Source organism: Phocoena sinus, chromosome 6, assembly GCF_008692025.1.
Source record: "Phocoena sinus isolate mPhoSin1 chromosome 6, mPhoSin1.pri, whole genome shotgun sequence".
Classification (NCBI taxonomy): domain Eukaryota; kingdom Metazoa; phylum Chordata; class Mammalia; order Artiodactyla; family Phocoenidae; genus Phocoena; species Phocoena sinus.
In genome coordinates this window covers 31,847,491-31,869,214 of record NC_045768.1, presented here as the reverse complement: position 1 = coordinate 31,869,214, position 21,724 = coordinate 31,847,491, and the positions used below count along the sequence as shown (strand labels likewise).

The window sequence follows — 21,724 nt, the reverse complement described above, 5'->3', positions numbered from 1 at the left end:
AACAGACTTGCTCAATGCAGGGTTGCCGCAAACCTTCAATTTATAAAAAATTATGCACTATCTGCCAAGGGCAAAGAAGCAAAACAAAATAAAATGAGGTACGCTTGTACAATACATTCAACAAATTTCTTTTTACTAAGTAACCTTTTATACTGTTCCAGATGATCTTTCCTTTTACCTTAACAAACATTTCTGTTCAATTACAGGAAGCCCAGATTTCTTCTATAGATGAAACTGCAAGTCAATTTCCTTTTGATTTCTGCTTAAGTACAGTTAACCCTTGAACAACATGGATCTCAACTGTGTGGGACCACCTATACACAGATTTTTTTCAATAAATACGAACTACAGTTACTACACAATCCCCAGTTGGTTGAATATGAGGATGTGGAACCAAGGATATGAAGGGCTGACTGTAAAGTTCTCTGCGGATTTTCCACTGCACAGAGGGGTCAGCACCCCAACCCCAGAGCTGTTCAAGGGTCGACTGTACTCAATTCCTACTGCACTGTCTTTCTCTGGGGCTTATTCTATCCTCGGGTTCCCACAAAGAATCTATTTGTTAGTACATTTTTCTAAAATGTAATCATTTACATACTGTCTGAACTATTATTTACCCACTATGTTTAACATAGCTCACTTTTAAAAAACAAGTATGTCGGGCTTCCCTGGTGGCGCAGTGGTTGAGGATCTGCCTGCCAATGCAGGGGACACGGGTTCGAGTCCTGGTCTGGGAAGACCCCACATGCCGCAGACCAACTAGGCCCGTGAGCCACAACTACTGAGCCTGCACATCTGGAGCCTGGGCTCCGCAATGAGAGGCCGCAACAGTGAGAGGCCCGCGAATCACGATGAAGAGTGGTCCCCGCTCGCTGCAACTAGAGAAAGCCCTCGCACAGAAACAAAGACCCAACACAGCCAAAAATTAATTAATTAAAAAAATAATAACAAAAAAAGTATTTCTAAAAGAAACTTTCTATCACTACCATAAAGAGAAAATCAGCCTCTCCCAATACACTTTGCAATAGATCCCAACCACCCAACCACTACTTAGTTGATCTCAACTTGCTAAATCAATCAAAGCAATCCCTCTGAAAAAATAAATTTATTTTCCCAGCACACTGGAAAATCTTCCCAACTATTAGGCTACTCTAGTCAGCAGTGAACTTTTCCCTCTCACAAGCTGATCTGTAAGCCAAAGGCAAGACTTGGCTGTTATCTGTTCCCAGCACATATGCGAATTACCTGATTAGAATAATCACCGTATAAATTAATAAAGGATGAGTACAAGAAGAAAGCTTTCTTAAAGACCACTCAACTACAATGAATTTTAAAAATGCCACTATTTTCAGTAACGCCAAAGTTATAACCTTTGATACACACAAAAGAACTGAAAGCAGGGATTGGAACAGCTATTTGGAGACCAATATTCATAGCAGCATAATTCACAACAGCCAAAAGGTAGAAACCACCCACATGTCCATTGACAGATGAATAGATCAAATATGATGTATACATACAATGGAAGATTATTTAGCCTTAAAAAGTAATGAAAACGTGGAAGCAACCAAGAGGTTCTTCAGTAAGTGAATGGATAAACACATCCATATAATGGAATATTATTTAGCACTAAAAAGAAATGAGCTATCAAACCATGAAAAAAAACATGGGGGAAGGTAGGATGAATAGGCAAAGCACAGAGGATTTTTAGGACAGTGAAAACATCATGTATGATACTATAATGGCGGGTACGTGTCATTACACATTTGTCAAAACTCACAGCATGTACAATACCAATAGTGAACCCTAACATAAACTATGGACTTTGAGTGTTAATGATGTGTCAACATAGGTTCATAGATTACAACACATATGTAACTGTGGGGTGGGACGCCAACAATGAGGGAGGCTATGCAACTGTGGGGGCAGGAGTACAGTATATGAGAACTTTATTCTTTCTGTTCAATTTTATTATGAATCTAAAACTGCTCTAAAAAATAAACTCCATTTAAAAAAAAAAGGAATGAAATGCTAGTAGTGCTACAACATGAATAAACCTTGAGATATCATGGTAAGAGAAATTAAGCCAGACACAAAACAATATTGTATGCTTCTACTGATATGAGGCACCTAAAAAAGTCAAATTAATAGAAGCAAAAAAGTAGAAGAGTGGTTCCCAGGAGCCGGGGGAAGGGGAGCATGGAGAGTTACTGCTTAACGTGTCCTGAGTTTCAGTTTGGGAACATGAAAAAGTTCTAGAGATGGATGGTGGTGATGGTTGCACAACAATGGGAATGTATTTAATGCCACTCAACTATACAATTAAAAATGGTTAAAATGCTAAATTTTACGTTATATATATTTTACCACAATAATAATAAACAACATCCTTTGTAACGCTGCATTTCAACCTAAGATTTAAAAAATTTAGACATCAGGTCAAATATTAACTGGGAGTACATGAATAAGTATGGAGACCACTGGCCTAGACCATTGTTGGCTCCCCTAACTCATGTTGCCCTCCACAGGCTATCTGCTAAATATTCAATGCACTTTCTTATGGAAGTATTTTGGCCAACTCAATACAGTAGCAGCCTGTGCTCCCTAAAAACAAATCACTGTGGAAATTTACGAAGAATAAATTATACTGCCAATTCACTTTTAAAAATTCCACAATTTCACCACCTCAGCCTCTTCATATCCTTTTTTGACCTTTTATATCTTGGCACAAACCACTTCATCAGGGCAGTGTTCCCTAGGACTCTATTCCTCCCCCCACCCCCCATGAAAGACCAGCTTCTTATCATATACTCTTACATTACCCTACATTCTTTTTCACTGATCTTATCACAGTCACTGAAAAGAATCATAGAAATAAAGTCTCCCTCACTAGACTGTACTCCATGAGAACTGGCCTACCTATCTCCTTTTCCACTAAATGCTCAGCACCTGGTATAGTAACTGCCTTAAACATTTTAAGTGTCCAGTAAAGTGAATAATGACAGTATACCAATATACTCTTGAATAATTTACTTACATTTAATGGTCTACCAAATTCCAAACATCCTAACCATTATTCAATCTCATTTTGATGAAAATTATACTGGACAAAATATACACACACACAATTCAAGAGTTCAAGGATATTCTAAAGCTTATCCACATACCTGATTAAAAACTTTTGCTTTAGTAAGAAAATTGTATCTGGAGGAAACAAACCCTAACAACCTACTTGCTCAAGAAAGTATCTCCCTATTTGATTCTGTCCCCTCCAACTCCAGAAACTCTAAATTAATATTCCTAAAACGTGGTTTTGATCCAACCAATAGTCTTCAATGCCAAAAGGATCAAGGATGAAAGATAAAGGAAGTTCAGAGACAAGAAATGACTTTCAGCATCAAGGCTAGTCAAGAGCAGAAACCAGATTTGACCCAGATCGGTCCCATGTTCATTACCTAACCCTACAGCTTTCTCATATGCTATCTCCTCCAGTTAGTGTAATCTCTCCTCCCTTGCTTCACTTCTGCCTGCTAAAATCATATCCATGCTCAAATACTACCCTCTAACACAGCTTTGTCTGTTTATCCTAACAAGGATGTCTCTTCCTATGAATTCCTACAGCACTTAATTGTAAAGTTCTAATGACACTTACATACGCCTTGTGTTAAATATGTAAATTCACTTTTTCTCCTGCAAGTTATTGAGCTATTGTTTCTCAGCTTCAAAACCACCCTTCTACACTCTGTTTTGTGATCCTGGAACTGAGCCACATTTTTTCCTTTACAGCTGGCTTCTTGTTAGGCTCTGCCAATAAGGGAGTACTAGAGACTGGAAAGCTGTAAGAGGAAAATGGGACACTTTCCTTTCTGTTTGCTTCCTAGTCCTACTTTTGCTTCCCTTTGCCACCAGTGCAACCCAACAACTCTTCTAGAAGCCAGCAGCAGTTCATTCTAGTAGCCACAGTTGGTTCCACTTTGTGGTTTTTCTGACACAGAACCAGCATCATCATGCCCCTAGAAACACCAGCACCAGCCAGCCAGAACCCGTTGCCAAATCCTGGACCCCTGCCCCACAGGGCCGCTCTTGTGATCTCAAAGACATTAGCACCAGCTGAGCACCAACCCCTTCCTAGAGGTCTGAGCTTTGGCTCCAGACAGGCTTTCCTCCAAACTTCTTCCCCTCTTCTCTTTGTTCTCCCAATCTAGAGGCAGTAGCCGCTACCTCCACAATACCTTACTGTTCCCTTTCGTCTTTCCACTTCTTTAATACCTAGTTAAAAACTGTTTGTAGGGCTTCCCTGGTGGCGCAGTGGTTGAGAGTCCACCTGCGGATGCAGGGGACACAGGTTCGTGCCCCGGTCTGGGAAGATCCCACATGCCGCGGAGCAGCTCGGCCCGTGAGCCATGGCCACTGAGCCTGCGCGTCCAGAGCCTGTGCTCCGCAATGGGAGAGGCCAACAGTGAGAGGCCCGCATACCGCAAAAAACAAACAAACAAAACAAAAAAAAAACTGTATTAAATTCTCTGTTAAAATCACTGGTGTGATTTCCATCTTCTGACTAGACCATGACACACTCTTTTATCAATTTTAAGACTTTGTACCGATTCTAGCAATTTATGAAATCACTTAAGAGAACGAGGAGTATACCTTAAGACATCTGATTATCTGTCATAATACTTTGCAACCAAAATAATTAGTGAATGAATGAAAAGTTCATCTGCCTACAATAGACTTATCTCTAGACTTATCACTTCTGAGCATATCCTCTGAACTCTGCTCCATGAGCCTGATACTCCACATAGTTTCTTTCTTTTGATAAATTTAAGAACCTTCTGACAGACTTCAAGATCCCTTCAAGTGTTTGCTCATGGTGGGGAACTGTACCTTTCGTGTTCTAGCTTGTATCTGTTTGTCAATTTTTTTTTTTTTTTAAAAACCTGTAGTTTTTTTTTTAATTTCTTTATCTTACTTATTTTTCGCTGTGTTGGCTCTTCGTTGCTGTGCGCAGGCTTTCTCTAGATGCAGCGAGCAGGAGCTACTCTTCATTGCGGTGCGCGGGCTTTTCATTACAGTGGCTTCTCTTGTTGCAGAGCATGGGCTCTAGGTGCGTGCGCTTCAGTAGTTGCGGCTCCCAGGCTCTAGAGCACAGGCTCAGTGGTTGTGGTGCATGGGCTTAGTTGCTCTGTGGCATGTGGGACCTTCCCAGAGCAGGGCTCAAACCCGTGTCCCCTGCATTGGCATGCAGATTCTTAACCACTGTGCCAACAGGGAAGCCCTGCTTGTCAAATTTTATTAGACAATTTGTTTTTACATTTATCTGCTCTCACTTGAGGCAAACATTTTAAATAACTTCCAGGCTTACATTTTTTTTTAAACTCCATCTTCTAATCCATAAATTTTTTTTAGAAAAGAGAACTATTCTTCTCCAATTATCCCTCTTCCTTCTGGATACTGATATTAGTTTCATTACCAGTTTCCTCATGTACAAATGAACTAATGACCTTTAAGATACTCTCTCACCTAAAGATTCAACAATTACACAGTGCCTCTCACAAATAAACCACCCACTTCAGCAAATTTTATTAAATTCATATCTGCACAATTTGATACCTGACACTCATTTAGCACAAAACATTCACTTTAAAGATTAAAAAAATAAAAGTAAGTAAAATTGGAAGTCCCAGGGCTTAAAGTGACTTGTTCAAGATCAGCCATACTACTGTTTTTATCTCTATTTGATAAAATCTAGATTAAAAACACCTCACAGTATAGAAAGTTCCGGTTTAAGGCTAATTATTTTCTGATAATTTTAGGTTAACCAGTGAAAAAGAATGGCAGTACCTTTTGTTTGTCTCTTTCCTTCTGTGCTTGGTTATTTCTTTTAAGGCATATGGAAAATTACTCATGAAATGGTGTCTGAAATCAGTAAGATAATTCTTTCGAAGCCATGACTCCTAGTAAAATAAGCAAAGATTAGAAAATCTATAAGAAACAATAACTTAAAATGACAAATAAGACTTTAAGCAGAAATCTAACAACTTGTCAATATTCAACTATAAATTTACAATTATAATACACCTGCTAATGATACAATATGTAAATAAATCTTAAAGTCAGAATAAACTGTTAGGCCATCCAATTTTCATCTTTTTGGTGCTTTTATTTAATTATTTTTACTTGCATTTTATCTGTTTAAAAAGGAGAAAAAAGGGAGGAAGTAAATAAGATTTAAGAAAATTCTGAATCTGAACTAATACAATATTTACAAAATATACAAGAAAGTCTTCAACCTAGTGTTCCACTTAACTGTAACTCCATTCCCTAGCAATTCTGTTGCCCATTAAAGGTATTTAACACTTTCACAAAGCAACGCACTTCTCTAAAATTCCTCAGCAGTATTCGTCTGTATCATTTTCTCCTACTTGAAACACTGTCTTAATTTCAGATTACAACACTCTTATTTCCTGCTATCGACAGAACCAATCATTCCACTTTGCCAGGGACTGAGGGGCTGCTTGGCTTGTGGGATTTGAGGTGTTAAAATAGCTAGTCACCCTACATCTCCTTAGTTACATTCACTGGATTCTTCTCTTCTCCCCAACCTAAAAATGTGTACTTGACAACTTGTCTTGGACTTCTAACAGGCATCTTAAATTTAAAATGAATAAACTGAACTCTCCTCACAGGTAGTCACACTGTCATTTGAACCATAACACAGGGATTACCCTTGCTCCTCTTTTCTTCACTCTGCACACCATCTGTCCTGTTGGCTTTATCAGAATCCAGCTGTTTCTCATCACTTCAACCACTAGCTACCATTCTACTCCAAGCCACCATTACCTCTTACCTAGATTACTATAACAGCCTCCCAATGGTCTCCTTTCTTTTCGTCTTGCTCCCCCTAAACACAATAATCTACATAGCAGCCAGGGTGATCTTTTAAAACACAAATCACACTTCAAAATAATATAGGAAAGGATAAAGGAAATAGGTGTGTATGTAGGACACGACTAGTCATCCATGGGGTCAATGGTCTGAGTTTGGCCTCCAGTTTTGCTAGAGCTGGATAGTGAGCACATGGGAGTTCATTAGTGTTTTATTTAACTTTAATATGTCAAATTTACAAATAAACATAATTTAGATCATGCCACTCCTCTGCTCAAACCCTCCAATGTCTTTTCACCACACTCAGGTTAAAATCCAAACTCTTTACCACAAGGTACCATATGATCTGGCTACTGTCACTTTTTCTCCCACATCATCTACCATTTTTCAAGTACCTCACTTGCACAGGACTTCCTGCCATTCCTCAAATATGTCAAATCTGTTCTCACTTCAGGGATTTTCACTTGCTGTTCCCTGTGCCTAGAAGGTCCTTCCCACAGGTCTTCACAAGACTTGGTCCTGCACTTCATTCAGTGACATTTAAATATCAAGAAAGCATTTCCTGACCTCCTATTTAAAACAGCTTCCCCCCCCACACTGTTCCATCGTATGTTCTCCCTTTACCCCACTTTCATCTTTATTCCTAATAACAACATCATCTATTTGTTTACCATCCATCAACCCCACCAAGAGCTAAGTACTCACCTTGTCAGTCATGTTCATCTCTGTATTCCCAGAGCCTAGAACAGAACCTGGCACACTGCAGCAGTGCTATTCAAAAGACCTTTCTGCAATGATGGAGTTGTTCTATATCTATGCTGTCCAGTACAGCAGCCACTGCCACCTGAAGCTACTGAGCACCTGAAATGTGGCTAGTGTTTACTGAGGAACTGAATTTTAATTAATTTAAAGACCCACATTTATACATGCTCAATAAATCTTTGATGCATGATTGCATCTAACTTTTCTTCACAAATTCTAATTTTCATGGTAAAAAGACAATAATGAAACATTTGGGCAAAAAGTAGCAAGCATTAAAATACAAAGCTAAGACACAACAAAATTTCTATAGTGTAAAATTATAATACTGACCTGAAGCTATTAATACAGGACTCCAAAAACCAAAGTTAATTAAAAAGTTAATGTTAAATTGTATTTCATTTTTAAAACTAGCTATATATTAAGGATACACACAGTATATCAGAAATAAGCAACCTCAGTAAGGATCTGAGTACTCAACCACTGCAAATAAGATTTAATGTAACTTGAGATTTGTTTTCAAAGCAAAGATGAAAGATTTCAGATTCCTAAAAAGGTTTAAAATAATACTACTTGGATAAAAATGAAATTCCTCAACTTTGCAGCAAAATACGAACACACTACATGCATTTAGCAAAACCTAAATGTAAGTGGTCAGTGACCCTAAGGTTGCACCTAATACAGACGCCAATTTATCAACAGGAAACCTACACATTTTCTGAGAGAAAACAGGTACAATTCAGCCTGTGGTACATAATTAGAATTTAAGATCTAGGAATGCCATTTCATTCCTCCTAAAGTCTGAGCTGTTACAGGTCACCCAATACCTTAACTACTAAGCTATAACTGAAGGTGAATGAGAGAGAGGAACTAACAGTGGGAATGGTAACAAAAAATAAACTAATGTGCATTTTAATGTCACCTGATATAACTAATATACATACTTATACTTTGTCTCTAAGATAATAGATCTTACCTTATCTAGTTCGAAAATAACAAATTTGCCAGGGTAAATTAGCAAATTCTACCTGTGGATGCTTTTAAATACTATTCCTATTTGAATTAACCACCTCGGTTTATTTCAATTTTATACAGTATCCCAATTCAGTATTCTATATAACCTTCAACAGTCTAGGCAGACCAGTCTTCTGAACTTAGTATCCTATGTTAATGGACTGCTAATAAATACAGTCATAATACCACAGAATAGCTACTTTAAACATCCATAAAATTAAGGCAATGTTTAGATCCTTTGTCAGTATCATCTGAATGACAGCAGATGATCCAAAACTAGCACAATTAATGAATTTGCATTTAGTGTTACCATTCTAATTACAAATACTATTACTAAAGCAATAATAAACACTAACCAGTGCCCAGGAAAAAACAAACACCAAAATGCCTGGAATTTTATTTTTCAGCTTTCTGAAAATGAAAAAAAGCCTAGTACTTAAGATCACACTGAATATCATTACTTTTACTTCTTATCTTAGCCTTTCAAATGAAAATACAGCCATTCAAGACTCCAAATAATGTATATATTTTCTAAGAAGCTGCAAGCATTATTACTGTGACTAGCCTACAATCACAAATTAATTGCCATAAAGGAGAACAAGCTTCACTTTCATAAAATCATATACAATACCCCAATCATGATCATTTTCTTGCCAATTTATGCAATAAATCATAAAACAGGCTCAAAATTATAATCAAAAAAATGCCATCCTATCTGAGAAAGCAATTCATAAAACATCCCTACAGAATGATGGGTAATAGGTTAATAGCGATACAGTAAGCTATTTAAAGAAACACACACCTTAGTACAATTCTGTAACGCTCTTCAAGATTATGAAATACTATTATAATTTACCCCAGTCTTATTTTATGTGTCTTACTAACTCGTGAGCTTGAATGAAATAAAAAGAGCTAAATAAAACTAAAAAACTGCCTTGCCAGTTTTGGACGTATGTAGGCAACTTCAAGGATTCACACCTGCCTTGTCAAGTCCTTGCAGAAATTCTTCTGTAAAACAGATGCTTCAAGCTTTAGTATTGTTCCTGCAGCTACCCTTTTTAAGATTAACCACATTAATCCAGCACCAATTAATCTTAGAGCTTGTTCTTCCTTACTTGCTCCATGCATTATGTATTATATTCACTACAACATAACACTTTAAAAAAGCCACCAACACTCAATTCTCCCCAAACAGGAGGTAAATTTACTCATCAAGAAATATGTCTTTGCTGTCAGCTTTCTAGCAAGAAACTGTCCTATGACTTGGAATTACTTAGGTTAACTTCACTCACACCATACCTACAACTACAGCTTACCTACAGTAAAGGTAACTTTAAGAAATGTTTTCAGACCTTACATCCTTTATCAAGAGAAAACAAAAAAGCATACACTAAGCAAATCTGTGTGTAGCTTCTTCCCTAAAATGTAGTAGTTTAAAAACTTCTCTGGGTTGATTATGAGATCTTCAGTTTGGTCCATTTCTTGCCATAAACTTGGTAACATGGCACAAACTGGAAGAGACTACTTAATGAGCCACTTTTTAAATCCTGTAAGAGGTCTCCAGAAACTAGAATGTTCCTACATAATCAATCTGCCATAAACAATACATTGTAACTCTATTGTGAATTATAGCTAATAAAAACAAATGAAATCAAGCACACTGTTATGCATTCCGCTTAAAAATTTAAACATACAGATAATAAACTCGCAAAACTGTTTTCATTTGTAGTTTTGAGCCAATGTAAGAAATAAGTTTACAGTTAAACCCTGGGAATTTTTTGGAAAATGCATAGCCAATTAATAGTAATATGCTGATTTCTAATTTGTCATGATAAAAGGCATTACTCAGAAAATAAAGAACCTATTAGTTCTCACCAATTTATGGGTCTCATCCTGCTGTTTAGAGAGTTTCCACAGAAGGGAAATAATGTTAAGAACTTGCTGCATAATCTGCAGGGATTCTCGTTCTATACCATTTCCAACAGAAGCAGCTAGTTGTGGAGGCACAGCTTCAATCCAGCACTCAATTAGCAATGGAATTATTATCTCAATAAATCCTTTCAGGTTTTCAGGAGATGGCAGGCCTTCATCCACACTGCCTAGTCCTCCAACCAGGTACCTAACAAGGAAAGGTAAGAATAAAAAAATTTTTTAATTTAATTAAAAAATATTATTCCTTGCTTAATTTAAACCTTAAAATATAAAGTACCAGCAAAATGAAGCACCATGAATTGATAATTACATTGATCAACACTAGGAAGAAAAGCAGAATTCTAAGATGACAAAGCCAAAAGACTATAATTTTTTACTTTTCATTAGGCTTTGCTACAAATGAGTAAATTAATAAACTTTGAAATGACTCCTCCCATCAGTAAATAAAATCAAATTATGAGTAACTATATGAAACTACAGAAGACAACTGCATGTCTTCCCACCATTAGCCATCAACAGTCAGCAGTTATAATTCAATATAGGAAAACTGAGTGTGGACATAACTGAAATCCTTCTTACCGTAGCCTGAACTGTGAACTGACATTTGGCTGTGAACCCCCATTTTCATAAACCTGGATGTGTTGCTGGTCGTTGGCATGTTCCTTCCAGTTGATAAAAATGGAGTTGCTAGTGGCATGGGGATTTTCTTTTTGTTCCTGAAGTCCTTCACTTTCTCTCACCCTACTGGATCCATCTGCCAAGGCCTGAAGGAATTTACTGAGTCTCACTAAGACTTTCAGCCTCCACTGCTGAGAAGTGAGTCTCCGATTAGGATTTACAGAAAGCATCCAGGACTGGGATCTGTCTCTATTTACCAGTCCTTTGGACAGCTGCTGATGAGAAATAAGTTCTACAAAATTCTTAAGCAATATACTGCTACGGCCAGTAATTAGAGCTGGGTACTGTTCCAGCAGAATGTCCAAAACTTTTAAAGAGTCCTCCTGAATTCCTTCAGTAATGTGAGTCATGGCACTAGAGAGATGGGCACTTACCAAAGGAAAAAATGGAGAAATTTGTTCAGCTCGTATTTTGGGGGCCAGGAATTGAAGAAGTTGAACTGCTGCTAATCGTACATTAGCATCTTTATCTGTAAACACAGCAGTCACTTCACTTAATATGTTTGAAAGGTGTGCATCAATTATAAATGGGTATTGAGACAAAAGGTCTTTAAGTCCAAGAAGAGCACTTTGTTTAACCCCAGCATTGTAGTGATGCATCTGTGACAGCAAATCCTATAAATAAAAATAAAAACACAATCTTTAGGCATATACATATACATACACATTATATCATTTTCAAATAAGCATGTTAACTAAAACTATGCTAATAAACTGACACTCCAGTGGGGGTGGGGGGTTGGAGACTGCTTTGGTAAGTATTTCTAAATGTTACTTTTAGAAAAATGAAGCTTTTGTTAAGATCAGAAAGTTTTATCTTAGCATAGCTTTAGCTGAATAAAAGCATAACATAACTTTCAGTCAGAATTTTCTTTTTGAAACTACGCAGGATTAGGCACACTATCATTTAAAATGACAGCATCATTACCACCACTTAAAGACCTACTATATACCAAATATGTATTTATACCTATATTCTACCTATTTTAAGTGGTCTTTCAGAGTGTCTGTGTATTTTATTCAGAGTACAACACTTGGCAATTTTATTTGTGGAATAATTTATATAATCTGTAAAGAAACAATAACTTCAAATACCTTTTGACGTTATTTAACCTTCAGAGATTAAAAAGCAAAACTAGAAAATGTATATCTTCACAAAGATTTGTTCACAAATGTTCATAACAGCATTATTCATAAGAGTCAGAAAGTGGCAACAACCAAATGCCCATCAACTGATGAGTGAAAAAATATGACACAGCCCTGCAGTGGAATACTATTTGACAATACAAAGGAATGAAGTACTGTTCTGATACGTGCTACAACATGGATGAACCTCGAAAACATGCTAAGTGAAAGACCAGTAATAACAGACCACATTTCGTATGATTGCATTTATATGAATTGTCTAGAATAAGCAAATCTTTACAGATAGATCAGTGTCTGTCTAGTGAGGGGAAGGAATGGAGAGTGACTTCTAATAGGTATAAGGTTTCTTTCTGAAGTGACAAAAATGTTCTGAAATTAGATTATTGTGATAGTAGCATAATAATGTAAATACATTAAAAACCACTGAATTGTCCACTCAAATGATAAATTTTATTATGTGTAAATTACATTTCAATAAAACTGTTAAATTTTTAAGCAAAACCACTGCTCAAATTTCAATTAACTTCACACATTCACTATGAATCTGGAATAAACTACATATTATAAGGGTTCAAAAATGGATAAGACAGGATCCTATCTTAATGTGCTATAAAAACAGCTAAAAAACTGTCACATCAAAAACTTGATGCATCAAATAGTGAAATACAGAAATTATTTCCAGATGACATATTAAATCATCAAATAAATATACAAGGGAGAAATCACTTTGACTTTAGCTGAGCAAGTCTTTCTGGAGGAAGTGGGAAAGCTGCAGTGGCAACATCAGATCTGGGTAACAGATAAACTCCAACCTTTAGCCATTAATAAACCCTGAGTTAAAACAACTTTTCACAAAAATATAACATTCTAGATGATTTCAAGGAAAATCCTACTTTCTCAAAATAATATTTATGATTTACCTTAATGTTAAGTTTTCTGTTGTTTGTTGGAAGTGTTCCATCCTCTTTGAGCTGGTCAGGCAGATGTATAGTCTTCGTTTTAAAGTTTGTAACTGTAGCATTTTCTAACCTGGGCTTCTTTTTACCAACTTTTAGTTTTACTTTTTGAAAATCATCTTGGCGTTTTCTTTTTTTAGTCATTCTTGAGTGCTATGATAAAAGAATTAATTTAAAAACAATCAACAAAGATAAATCACCTTTATGAAGTAAAAAAAAAAATCAGTTTAGTCAAGAGATATTTTGGCCATGGAACTTTTTGTCAAGCAATGTTCTAAACAGGACCTTTGGTTGGGCAATGTGCTAAATAGAAAACTTTTGTATACTTCAATTAATATATATACTTCAATTAAAAATAACTTCTGGGGCTTCCCTGGTGGCGCAGTGGTTGGGAGTCCGCCTGCCGATGCAGGGGATGCGGGTTCGTGCCCCGGTCCGGGAGGGTCCCACGTGCCGCGGAGCGGCTGGGCCCGTGAGCCGTGGCCGCTGGGCCTGCGCGTCCGGAGCCTGTGCTCCACAACGGGAGAGGGCACAACAGTGAGAGGCCCGCGTACCACAAAAAAAAAAAAAAAAAAAATAACTTCTGAAAAATTTTTTGTGCCCATAGGATGAGGGGGAGGCAGCACAGAGTTGCTACAGATACACCTTGCACGTGCGGGGAAGCTCCTGGCCCCTAGAAGCCCCCAAGAAACCCTAGCAAAACAAAGTCTGAAAACCAATGTTATTATTTAATGCAGCCTGTAATAGGAAGTTTCATGAACCTAAGCTGGGTGCTTGAAAATGGGTAAAGATTCAGATATGCATCAAGGACAGTTAATGAGCATTTCATGAGCAAGGAAAACAGAGTATGGATCAGGAGTAGGGATAAGCCTGGTATAGGCAAAAATGAAAGTACCAGCACTGTGAACACCAGGAAAAGTTCAGACTAGATATAAACAGTAAACAAAAATGCAGGAGAAAAATCAGTATAAAAGGAAATACAGTGTAACAGAGGAATAAGGAACAAAGACCAGCTAGGCCACTATTATAATAAATAACTCAGGTATAACCCTGTCATCCTGCACTTCCCCCTCTTCACCACATTCTTTGAACTTACATCCAAATCATCCCAATTACACAAAAAATCTTTGATCTGTGCCTCCTACCCATTCCCAGGTCCCTTCTTAAGTCCTTTATCTCTACCCAAGACTGTTAACAGTTCCCCCGCCAGAATTCTTATCTTGTCTCTAGTGTCTACCCCATGGTCCATTTGGTAGAGAATCACCAGGGGGCTCTTTCTAAACACAGATCTGACCAAAGCTCAGGAGCTTTCAGCTGCTCCTTTTTTTACTCGCTTACATTAAAAACACCTTGTCTTGACATATTCGGTCCTTCCTAACTTCCTCTCCAGCTTTATTTTTCCACAAACTAACCTCTATCTAAAAAAGAGCCTCCTATACCTGGAGCTAGCTCAGCGCTTCTTGAAGCCTTTTCCACACACTACAAAAATACTGAATCCTGCCTTGCACTGTACACCGACTGCAGTAGGTATCTCTGGAATAAATAAAACTTCTCCTGATCTGTCATAATTATCTTATCCCTAGCTATTTTTTTTAAGTTACAATGCTACACATGGGAGTCCAAAAAATTTGACTAAAATGAAGGCTTGCATTACTGTGAGATTAATAAAATGGCTGGTGTAAGACCAGACAGCTCAAATTCTAGGAATCCAGAAGCCAATCACCTATGACATTATATCCAAATTCACATGATTGCAAGGTTTTACTACATTACAGCCCCATGATCTAGGGTTTGGCTACACAGGTTAAGAGCAGATTCAAGACTCAGAGTGACTAGGTTCTTATCCAGACTCTCCCACCTTCTAGCCATAGTTAACCACCGTGCCTCAGTTTTTATCTATAATAAAATAATAATAATAATAATGCTTATCTCATACAGTTGTTATGAGGTAGGATGAATGAGGAGCAAATGAGCTCATATCTGTAAAACACTCTGAACTGTGCCTGGCACACTTACAGATATGCTATAAGCACAAACATGTATATTTTCTTAGTCTCAGGACCGGTAAATACCAAGCATAATGTTAGATGCACCAATAGCTTTCAATTCTCACAAGACCATGTGAAGAAGGTGGTACTAAAACCATTTTAAAGACATAGCTCAGAAAGGTTTGTCAGTCCCTTATTAAGGAGTTGAAGAGGGATTCATAAACAAGACTGAACTCTGCAAAACCAACTTTATGTTATATATACTGGAACTCAGGTGAGGATTGGAAAAAAGTGGCAAAATGGCTTGCCTTATTTATCCCAATGCTAAATTTTCATCCCACCCACACCTCTAGTTATTCTAGTCTAAAAAATGAGTAAGTGAAAACTAAGGCCCTAATACTCACCTGGTCTCTGTTAATTAAGCAAGCACATTTTGCAAGTTTTCCCTACAATTTTATTACTAGCTAGTACCAAAGATGAAAATAAATGGAAGACATTCAGAAAAATCGATGAATTAACCCTCCACCCCCCAATTCTCTGTGCTATCTTTAGCCACTATCTAATCAGTGTCCAACATACAGTCTACTGTCAAGCTTATGCCATATTACCCACCACTTTGTATTAATCACTCGACCGTTCTCCGTTAGGAAAAGTGGGCTTATTAATCACTGTACCGTTTTCGTTAGGAAAAGTGGGCTTATCGCCCCTTCGTGACTTTTCAAGCTAGTAAGATTATTTTCATGGTACACAGGGAACATCTTTATACTAGGAACTAAAAGTTCTATTTTCGCTTAAAAATAAAGATTTTTCATAGTACAGCAAATCAAACAGTCCGACTAAGCCACTTTTATAGCAGCTGGTACCGAATAAGAAGGTAGGAGGTCCAGCCTCAGAGGCTGAGCTCTCTCTCACATCACTGGATCAGGTGAGCCTCAAAAGCTTTAAACCTGAATTTCATAAACTCCAGCTGCAGGCCTTCTAATTTCAACAAAAGGGAGATTCTAACCTATCAGGATTTCGACCGAACCGAATCCCAGCTAGTTTGTCTGCCACCTCATTACCTTCCCCTGATTTCCAACTTCTTTCCCCTGCCAAAAAAAGAATCAAGAAAGCACACTGTACTCGGCCTTTAGTACTTTCCTCTCCAACCCTTTACGCTCACGAGTTCCTCCAAACTCTACCTAGGGGGCCAATCGGAGGCACCGGACTTCCCAAAAAACAAATACCACAGACTGGGGCGACTCGAGAGGACCGATGGACGGAACCGGCTTCATACAGAGCGCTTAACCGCCCACACCTGGGCGGCGAGAGGGCCGATTAGGAGACGGCTGCGCAACCCCACCCCCAGACTTTGGTCCCGCAACCCAGAAGTGAACACCCCGCGGTTTTAAGAAACTATCTTTCCTGCTCCTTCCGGAGACAGCGGTCAGGACCACAGTCGGGGAATTGGGGCCCAATCAACGTACCCCGGCCTAAAAGTCTCCTAGACCCGAAATCGCGCGAACCCGCCCCGCCCAGTCACTTGAGGCGCTTCAAAAGCCCGCGGGGCGCCCCGCACCCGCACAGCCCCTCTCCGCACCGAGGGCCGGCTCTGCAGGGGCGCAGACTGGCCCCAGCCGGCCCTGCCCGCCTGGGCCGCGGACCGGGGGGCGACGGCCCCACGAGCCGTTCCGCTCGCCGACCCGCGCCCCGGAGAGGGCCCGGCCAGACCGGCGGCGGCAGCTCACCTGAGGGCCCGGCCGGGACCGGGACACGGAGGCAGGTGGAGAGAGCGTCCGAGAAGGAGCCCACCGGACGACGGCGTGCGCCACCCGCCTCAGGCTCTCGGTCCCGGAGTGTGTTTTCAAATCTCCTCGTCTTCACGCGGCCGCGTCTCCTTCCGCCGCCCGGAAACCAGGGCCCCTCCCCCGCCGCGCCGCGCTCACGTGACCGCGGCCCGCAGCCGCGCTCAGCCGGGTAGGCGGGAGCGGGAGCGGTAGGCCCGGCCCCCAGAGGAGGGGGCCGGCGCCGGAAGCCCCCTGCGCTCCGGGAAGCCAAGAGAGGAGAGCGCCCGGTCCAAGGACAAAGCTTGGATCCAGGTCCAGCCCTGAGCTTCCCGGGCTGCGTGCGTTTCTGGGGGTTGTCGCCCTGGTTACAGATAGTTGGGAGCATGCCTTTTCTCTCCTCGCTAGACCACTGTTATTCAGACCTGGAGACGTTCAAAGAAGAGTATAAATTGAACTGAATTGAGAAAGAGAAAAGTTTAGGACTGCAAGGACCTTAGAATTCCTGGGAACTTTAACCTGGATGGAGCAATTAAGAACTAGTTGACGACAGAGGGCAAAATACACCTAGTAGCTGGAGCCAGAAAGTCTTAGGTGAGGATTTTCCCTAATATTTCAATTTCTCAGCACTGAGGTTCCTGCTACTGAAGTCAAGTGGGCCCAGGGAAGCTACAGAGAAATTTAAATGCCTAGAAAGGGGATGAGAAAGCAAAGAGAATGCGTCTTTGGAAGATAGCCTTGTCAAAGACTGGCAGGTGGCATGGAGGGAAGAGCCCCAGGTATGGATTTTAGAACTTGATTCAAATTTGTTTCTGTAGTTTACCAGATTATAAGGCTCCGTAAAGCTGACAAGGAATGAGCCTCAGTTTGCTGGGTAGGGATTCAGAGCAAGGATGTCTGAGGTGGGAGAGACGCAAGCACTGGGACTAAGATCATGCATATTCTATGATCAGAGACAAAGAGGCAGTCCCAGGCACCCTGGCAATACAGCCATACTACCACAATCTGCCTGTTTTTTGTTTTTGTTTTTTTGCGGTATGTGGGCCTCTCACTGTTGTGGCCTCTCCCGTTTCAGAGCACAGGCTCTGGACGCGCAGGCTCAACGGCCATGGCTCACGGGCCCAGCCGCTCCGCGGCATGTGGGATCTTCCGGACCGGGGCACGAACCCGTGTCCCCTGCATTGGCAGGCAGACTCTGAACCACTGCGCCAGCAGGGAAGCCCTGCCTGTTTTTTAAATAAGTTTATTTATTTACTTTCTGTGTTGGGTCTTCGTTGCTGCGTGAGGGCTTTCTCTAATCGCGGGGGCGAGCGGGGGCTACTCTCTGTTGCGGTGGCTTCTCTTCTGGAGCACAGGCTCTAGAGCGCAGGATCAGTCGTGATGCACGGGCTTTGTTGCTCCACGGCATGTGGGATCTTCCCAGACCAGGGATCGAACCTGTGTCCCTTGCATTGGGAGGCAGATTCTTAACCACTGCGCCATCAGGGAAGGCCCAAGAGTCTGCCTTGATTCCAACATAAACATACGTACTTGGTAGTCATCAGCATTATGTGGCATTATATGTTATTAAAAGTTATGAGACCAAGTCAGAAGAGGAAAGGTTGATTGCCAGCCAGACATGTCCTCTGAACTCCAGACTCATATCTGACAGCTTTCTCAACATTTTCTTTGGACATCTGCTCTACATCTCAAGGTCAATGTGTCCAAAATGGAATTCCTGATTTTCCCCCTGAAATCTAATCTTCCTACAGCTTCATCTCAAATGGCAACTCCATCCTTCCAGTTACTGAAGCCAAGACCTTTGGAGTTTGGGCCTGGCTTCTTTCCTCCCTTCACATCTCACATCTAAGCCATCAGGAGAATCTGTTGACTCTACAAACACATCCTGACTTTCACCACTTACACACCTCCCTTGCTACCATGATATTAGAAGCCATCCCATGATCACTGTAAAAAGCCTCTGAACAGGTCTCCCTGCTTCCACCACTACAGTCTAGTGTCTTCCCCCTACAGCCTAATCCTAGCAGGGCAGTTGTGTGATTATTTAAAAATCTAAGTCAGATCTTTTTCTCAAAACCTCCCAATAGCCCCCCATTTCTTTTGGAGTAAAAACCAGAGTCATTGATGGCCTCAAACTGTGCCATGTTCTGACACATCCTCTTAACCTCTGGGCATTCCTCCTACCACTCTCTCCTTTTTTGCTCTGCTCCAACCACTCTTGCTTCTTTGCCTGTGGCAAATTGGGCCTGGTGATAATGCAGCTGACAGAAATGTGGCCTGGCTAAAGGAAGCAGGTTTTCAGCAATAGCCAGCTATTGCCATGAGGGAATGCATATCTCATTTTCAAGAAAAAATCAGAAATCCAGAAGTGTTTATAAGAAATCTGATCTTTAAATACTGGTAAGCAAGTACATCTTTTTCCTGTTTTAAAACACTGGGTGGGGGGCTTCCCTGGTGGTGCAGTGGTTAAGAGTCCGCCTGTTGATGCAGGGGACACGGGTTCATGCCTCGGTCCGGGAAGATCCCACATGCCACAGAGCGGCTGGGCCCGTGAGCCATGGCCACTGAGCCTGCGCGTCCAGGGCCTGTGCTCCGCAATGGGAGAGGCCACAGCAGTGAGAAGCCCTCGTACCGCAAAAAAAAAAAACACTGGGTGGGCCAAATGAAATACTACAAGCAGGTTGCCAGTTTACAACCTCTGGGGGGTTTTTTGGGGTTTTTTTGTTGTTTTTTTTTGCCATACGCGGGCCTCTCACTGTTGTGGCCTCTCCCGTTGCGGAGCACAGGCTCCGGACGCGCAGGCCCAGCGGCCATGGCTCACAGGTCTAGCCGCTCTGCGGCATGTGGGATCTTCCCGGACCGGGGCGCGAACCCATGTCCCCTGCATCGGCAGGCGGACTCTCAACCACTGTGCCACCAGGGAAGCCCCAACCTCTGGTTTAAATCATGAAAAGTATGTACGTAAAAATAGATTTCCAACTCCAAGGGATGAACAGAATAATTACAAGAATTGTCTGCTTAGCTGAGCCAGAATAGACCTTTGATAAATAACAAGCATATAACTAATCAAGGGTCCCTGACCCATGCCAGAAAAACATGTACAGTGAACATGCATTCCAGAATCTGTAGGATATTCCACCTCCGAAACTCTGTCCAATTGGCCACTTAAACCTCTCTATCACTTTCCTTGGGCTACTATAACAAAGTATCACAAACTAGGTGACTTAAACAAAAGAAATTTATTGGCTCTCTGTTTTGGAGACCAGAACTCTGAAATCAAGGTGTTGGCAGGGTTGATTCCTTCCGGGAGCTCTGAGGAAAAATCTGGTCCATGCCTCTCTCCAAGCTTCTGGTAGCCTTAGATGTTCCTTGGCTTGTAGATGGCATTCTCTTTGCCTTCACATTGTCTGCCTTTTGTGTGTGTCTGTGTCCAAATTTCCTCTTTTTATAAGGACACCAGTCGTTTAGGGCCCACCCTAATCATCTCATTTTAACTTGACTACCTCTGTAAAGACCCTATTTGCAAATAAGGTCACCTTCTGAGGTACTAGTGGTTAGGACTTCAACATATCTTTTCAGAAGGACACAATTCAACCCATAACAGTCACCAAGATCTATGTCCCGGGAATTCCCTGGTGGTCCAGTTGTTAGGATTCCACACTTCAACTGCAGGGGGCACAGGTTTGATCCCTGGTCGGGGAACAAAAATTCCACAAGCTGTGTGGGGTGACCAAAACAAAAACAGATTTGTGTCTAGAAATGTCCATATTTCACCATTTGAACATCTTCTCTTTTTTTGTCTATGCTGAGAAGCATCACAAAATTCTAACTTAAGTAACTTATTACCACACCGTCTACCTAAACTTTGCAGCTTCTCTGTTCTTTATACTGGGCTTCCAGTTAATATTTGCTTTGGAAATAGGATACCACTGCTAAAAAAAAAAAAAAAAAAAAAAATTGAAACCTCTGCTAATCTAATAAACTTGATTTTATAATGTCAAGACAAATAATAAAAGCATAAACATATTAAACTGGCTTTTACATTTCAGAGCTACTACTGACACAGAAAGCAGAGACTCTTTGAAGAAAGGTAAAAAGATGAGTTCAAATTTGGCACTATAACCAGGGACAAGAATTCAAAGTGCATTCTCCAGAAATCTCTTGCATTCTTCCTATATACTAACAAAGAAAGATCAGGAAGAGAAATTAAGGAAACAATCCCATTAACCATCTCAACAAAAAGAATAAAATACCTAGGAATAAGCCTACCTAAGGAGGTAAAAGACCTGTACTCAGAAAACTATAAAACACTGATGAAAGAAATCAAAGATAACAGAAACAGATGGAGAGCTATACCATGCTCCTGGATTGGAAGAATCAATATTGTGAAAATGACTATACTACCCAAAGCAATCTACAGGTTCAGTGCAATCCCTGTCAAATTACCAATGGCATTATTCACAGAATTAGAACAAAAAATTTCATAATTTGTATGGAAACACAAAAGACCCCAAATAGCTAAAGCAATCTTGAGAAAGAAAAACGGAGCTGCAGGAATAAGGCTCCCTGACTTCAGACTATACTACAAAGCTACACTAATCAAG

General features: G+C 40.3%; 1 protein-coding gene across 2 annotated transcripts in view; it reads right to left on the bottom strand.

Annotated features, from left to right (window-relative positions):
* The window catches only part of TEX10 (testis expressed 10), a 56,585-nt gene extending 39,330 nt beyond the window's left edge, over window positions 1-17,255 (bottom strand). Inside the window, exons 1-5 of one of the 2 annotated variants that reach the window (XM_032634577.1) lie at window positions 17,085-17,255; window positions 13,334-13,522; window positions 11,170-11,882; window positions 10,534-10,777; window positions 5,842-5,954 (exon numbers count right to left, since the gene is read on the bottom strand). In XM_032634577.1, the coding sequence (XP_032490468.1) occupies window positions 5,842-5,954; window positions 10,534-10,777; window positions 11,170-11,882; window positions 13,334-13,513 (1,250 nt within the window). In that variant the 5' untranslated portion in view covers window positions 13,514-13,522; window positions 17,085-17,255. The remainder of the gene's footprint in view (window positions 1-5,841; window positions 5,955-10,533; window positions 10,778-11,169; window positions 11,883-13,333; window positions 13,523-17,084) is intronic. The other variant, XM_032634578.1, reaches the window with a different exon arrangement.
* Between the last annotated feature and the right edge of the window lie 4,469 nt (window positions 17,256-21,724).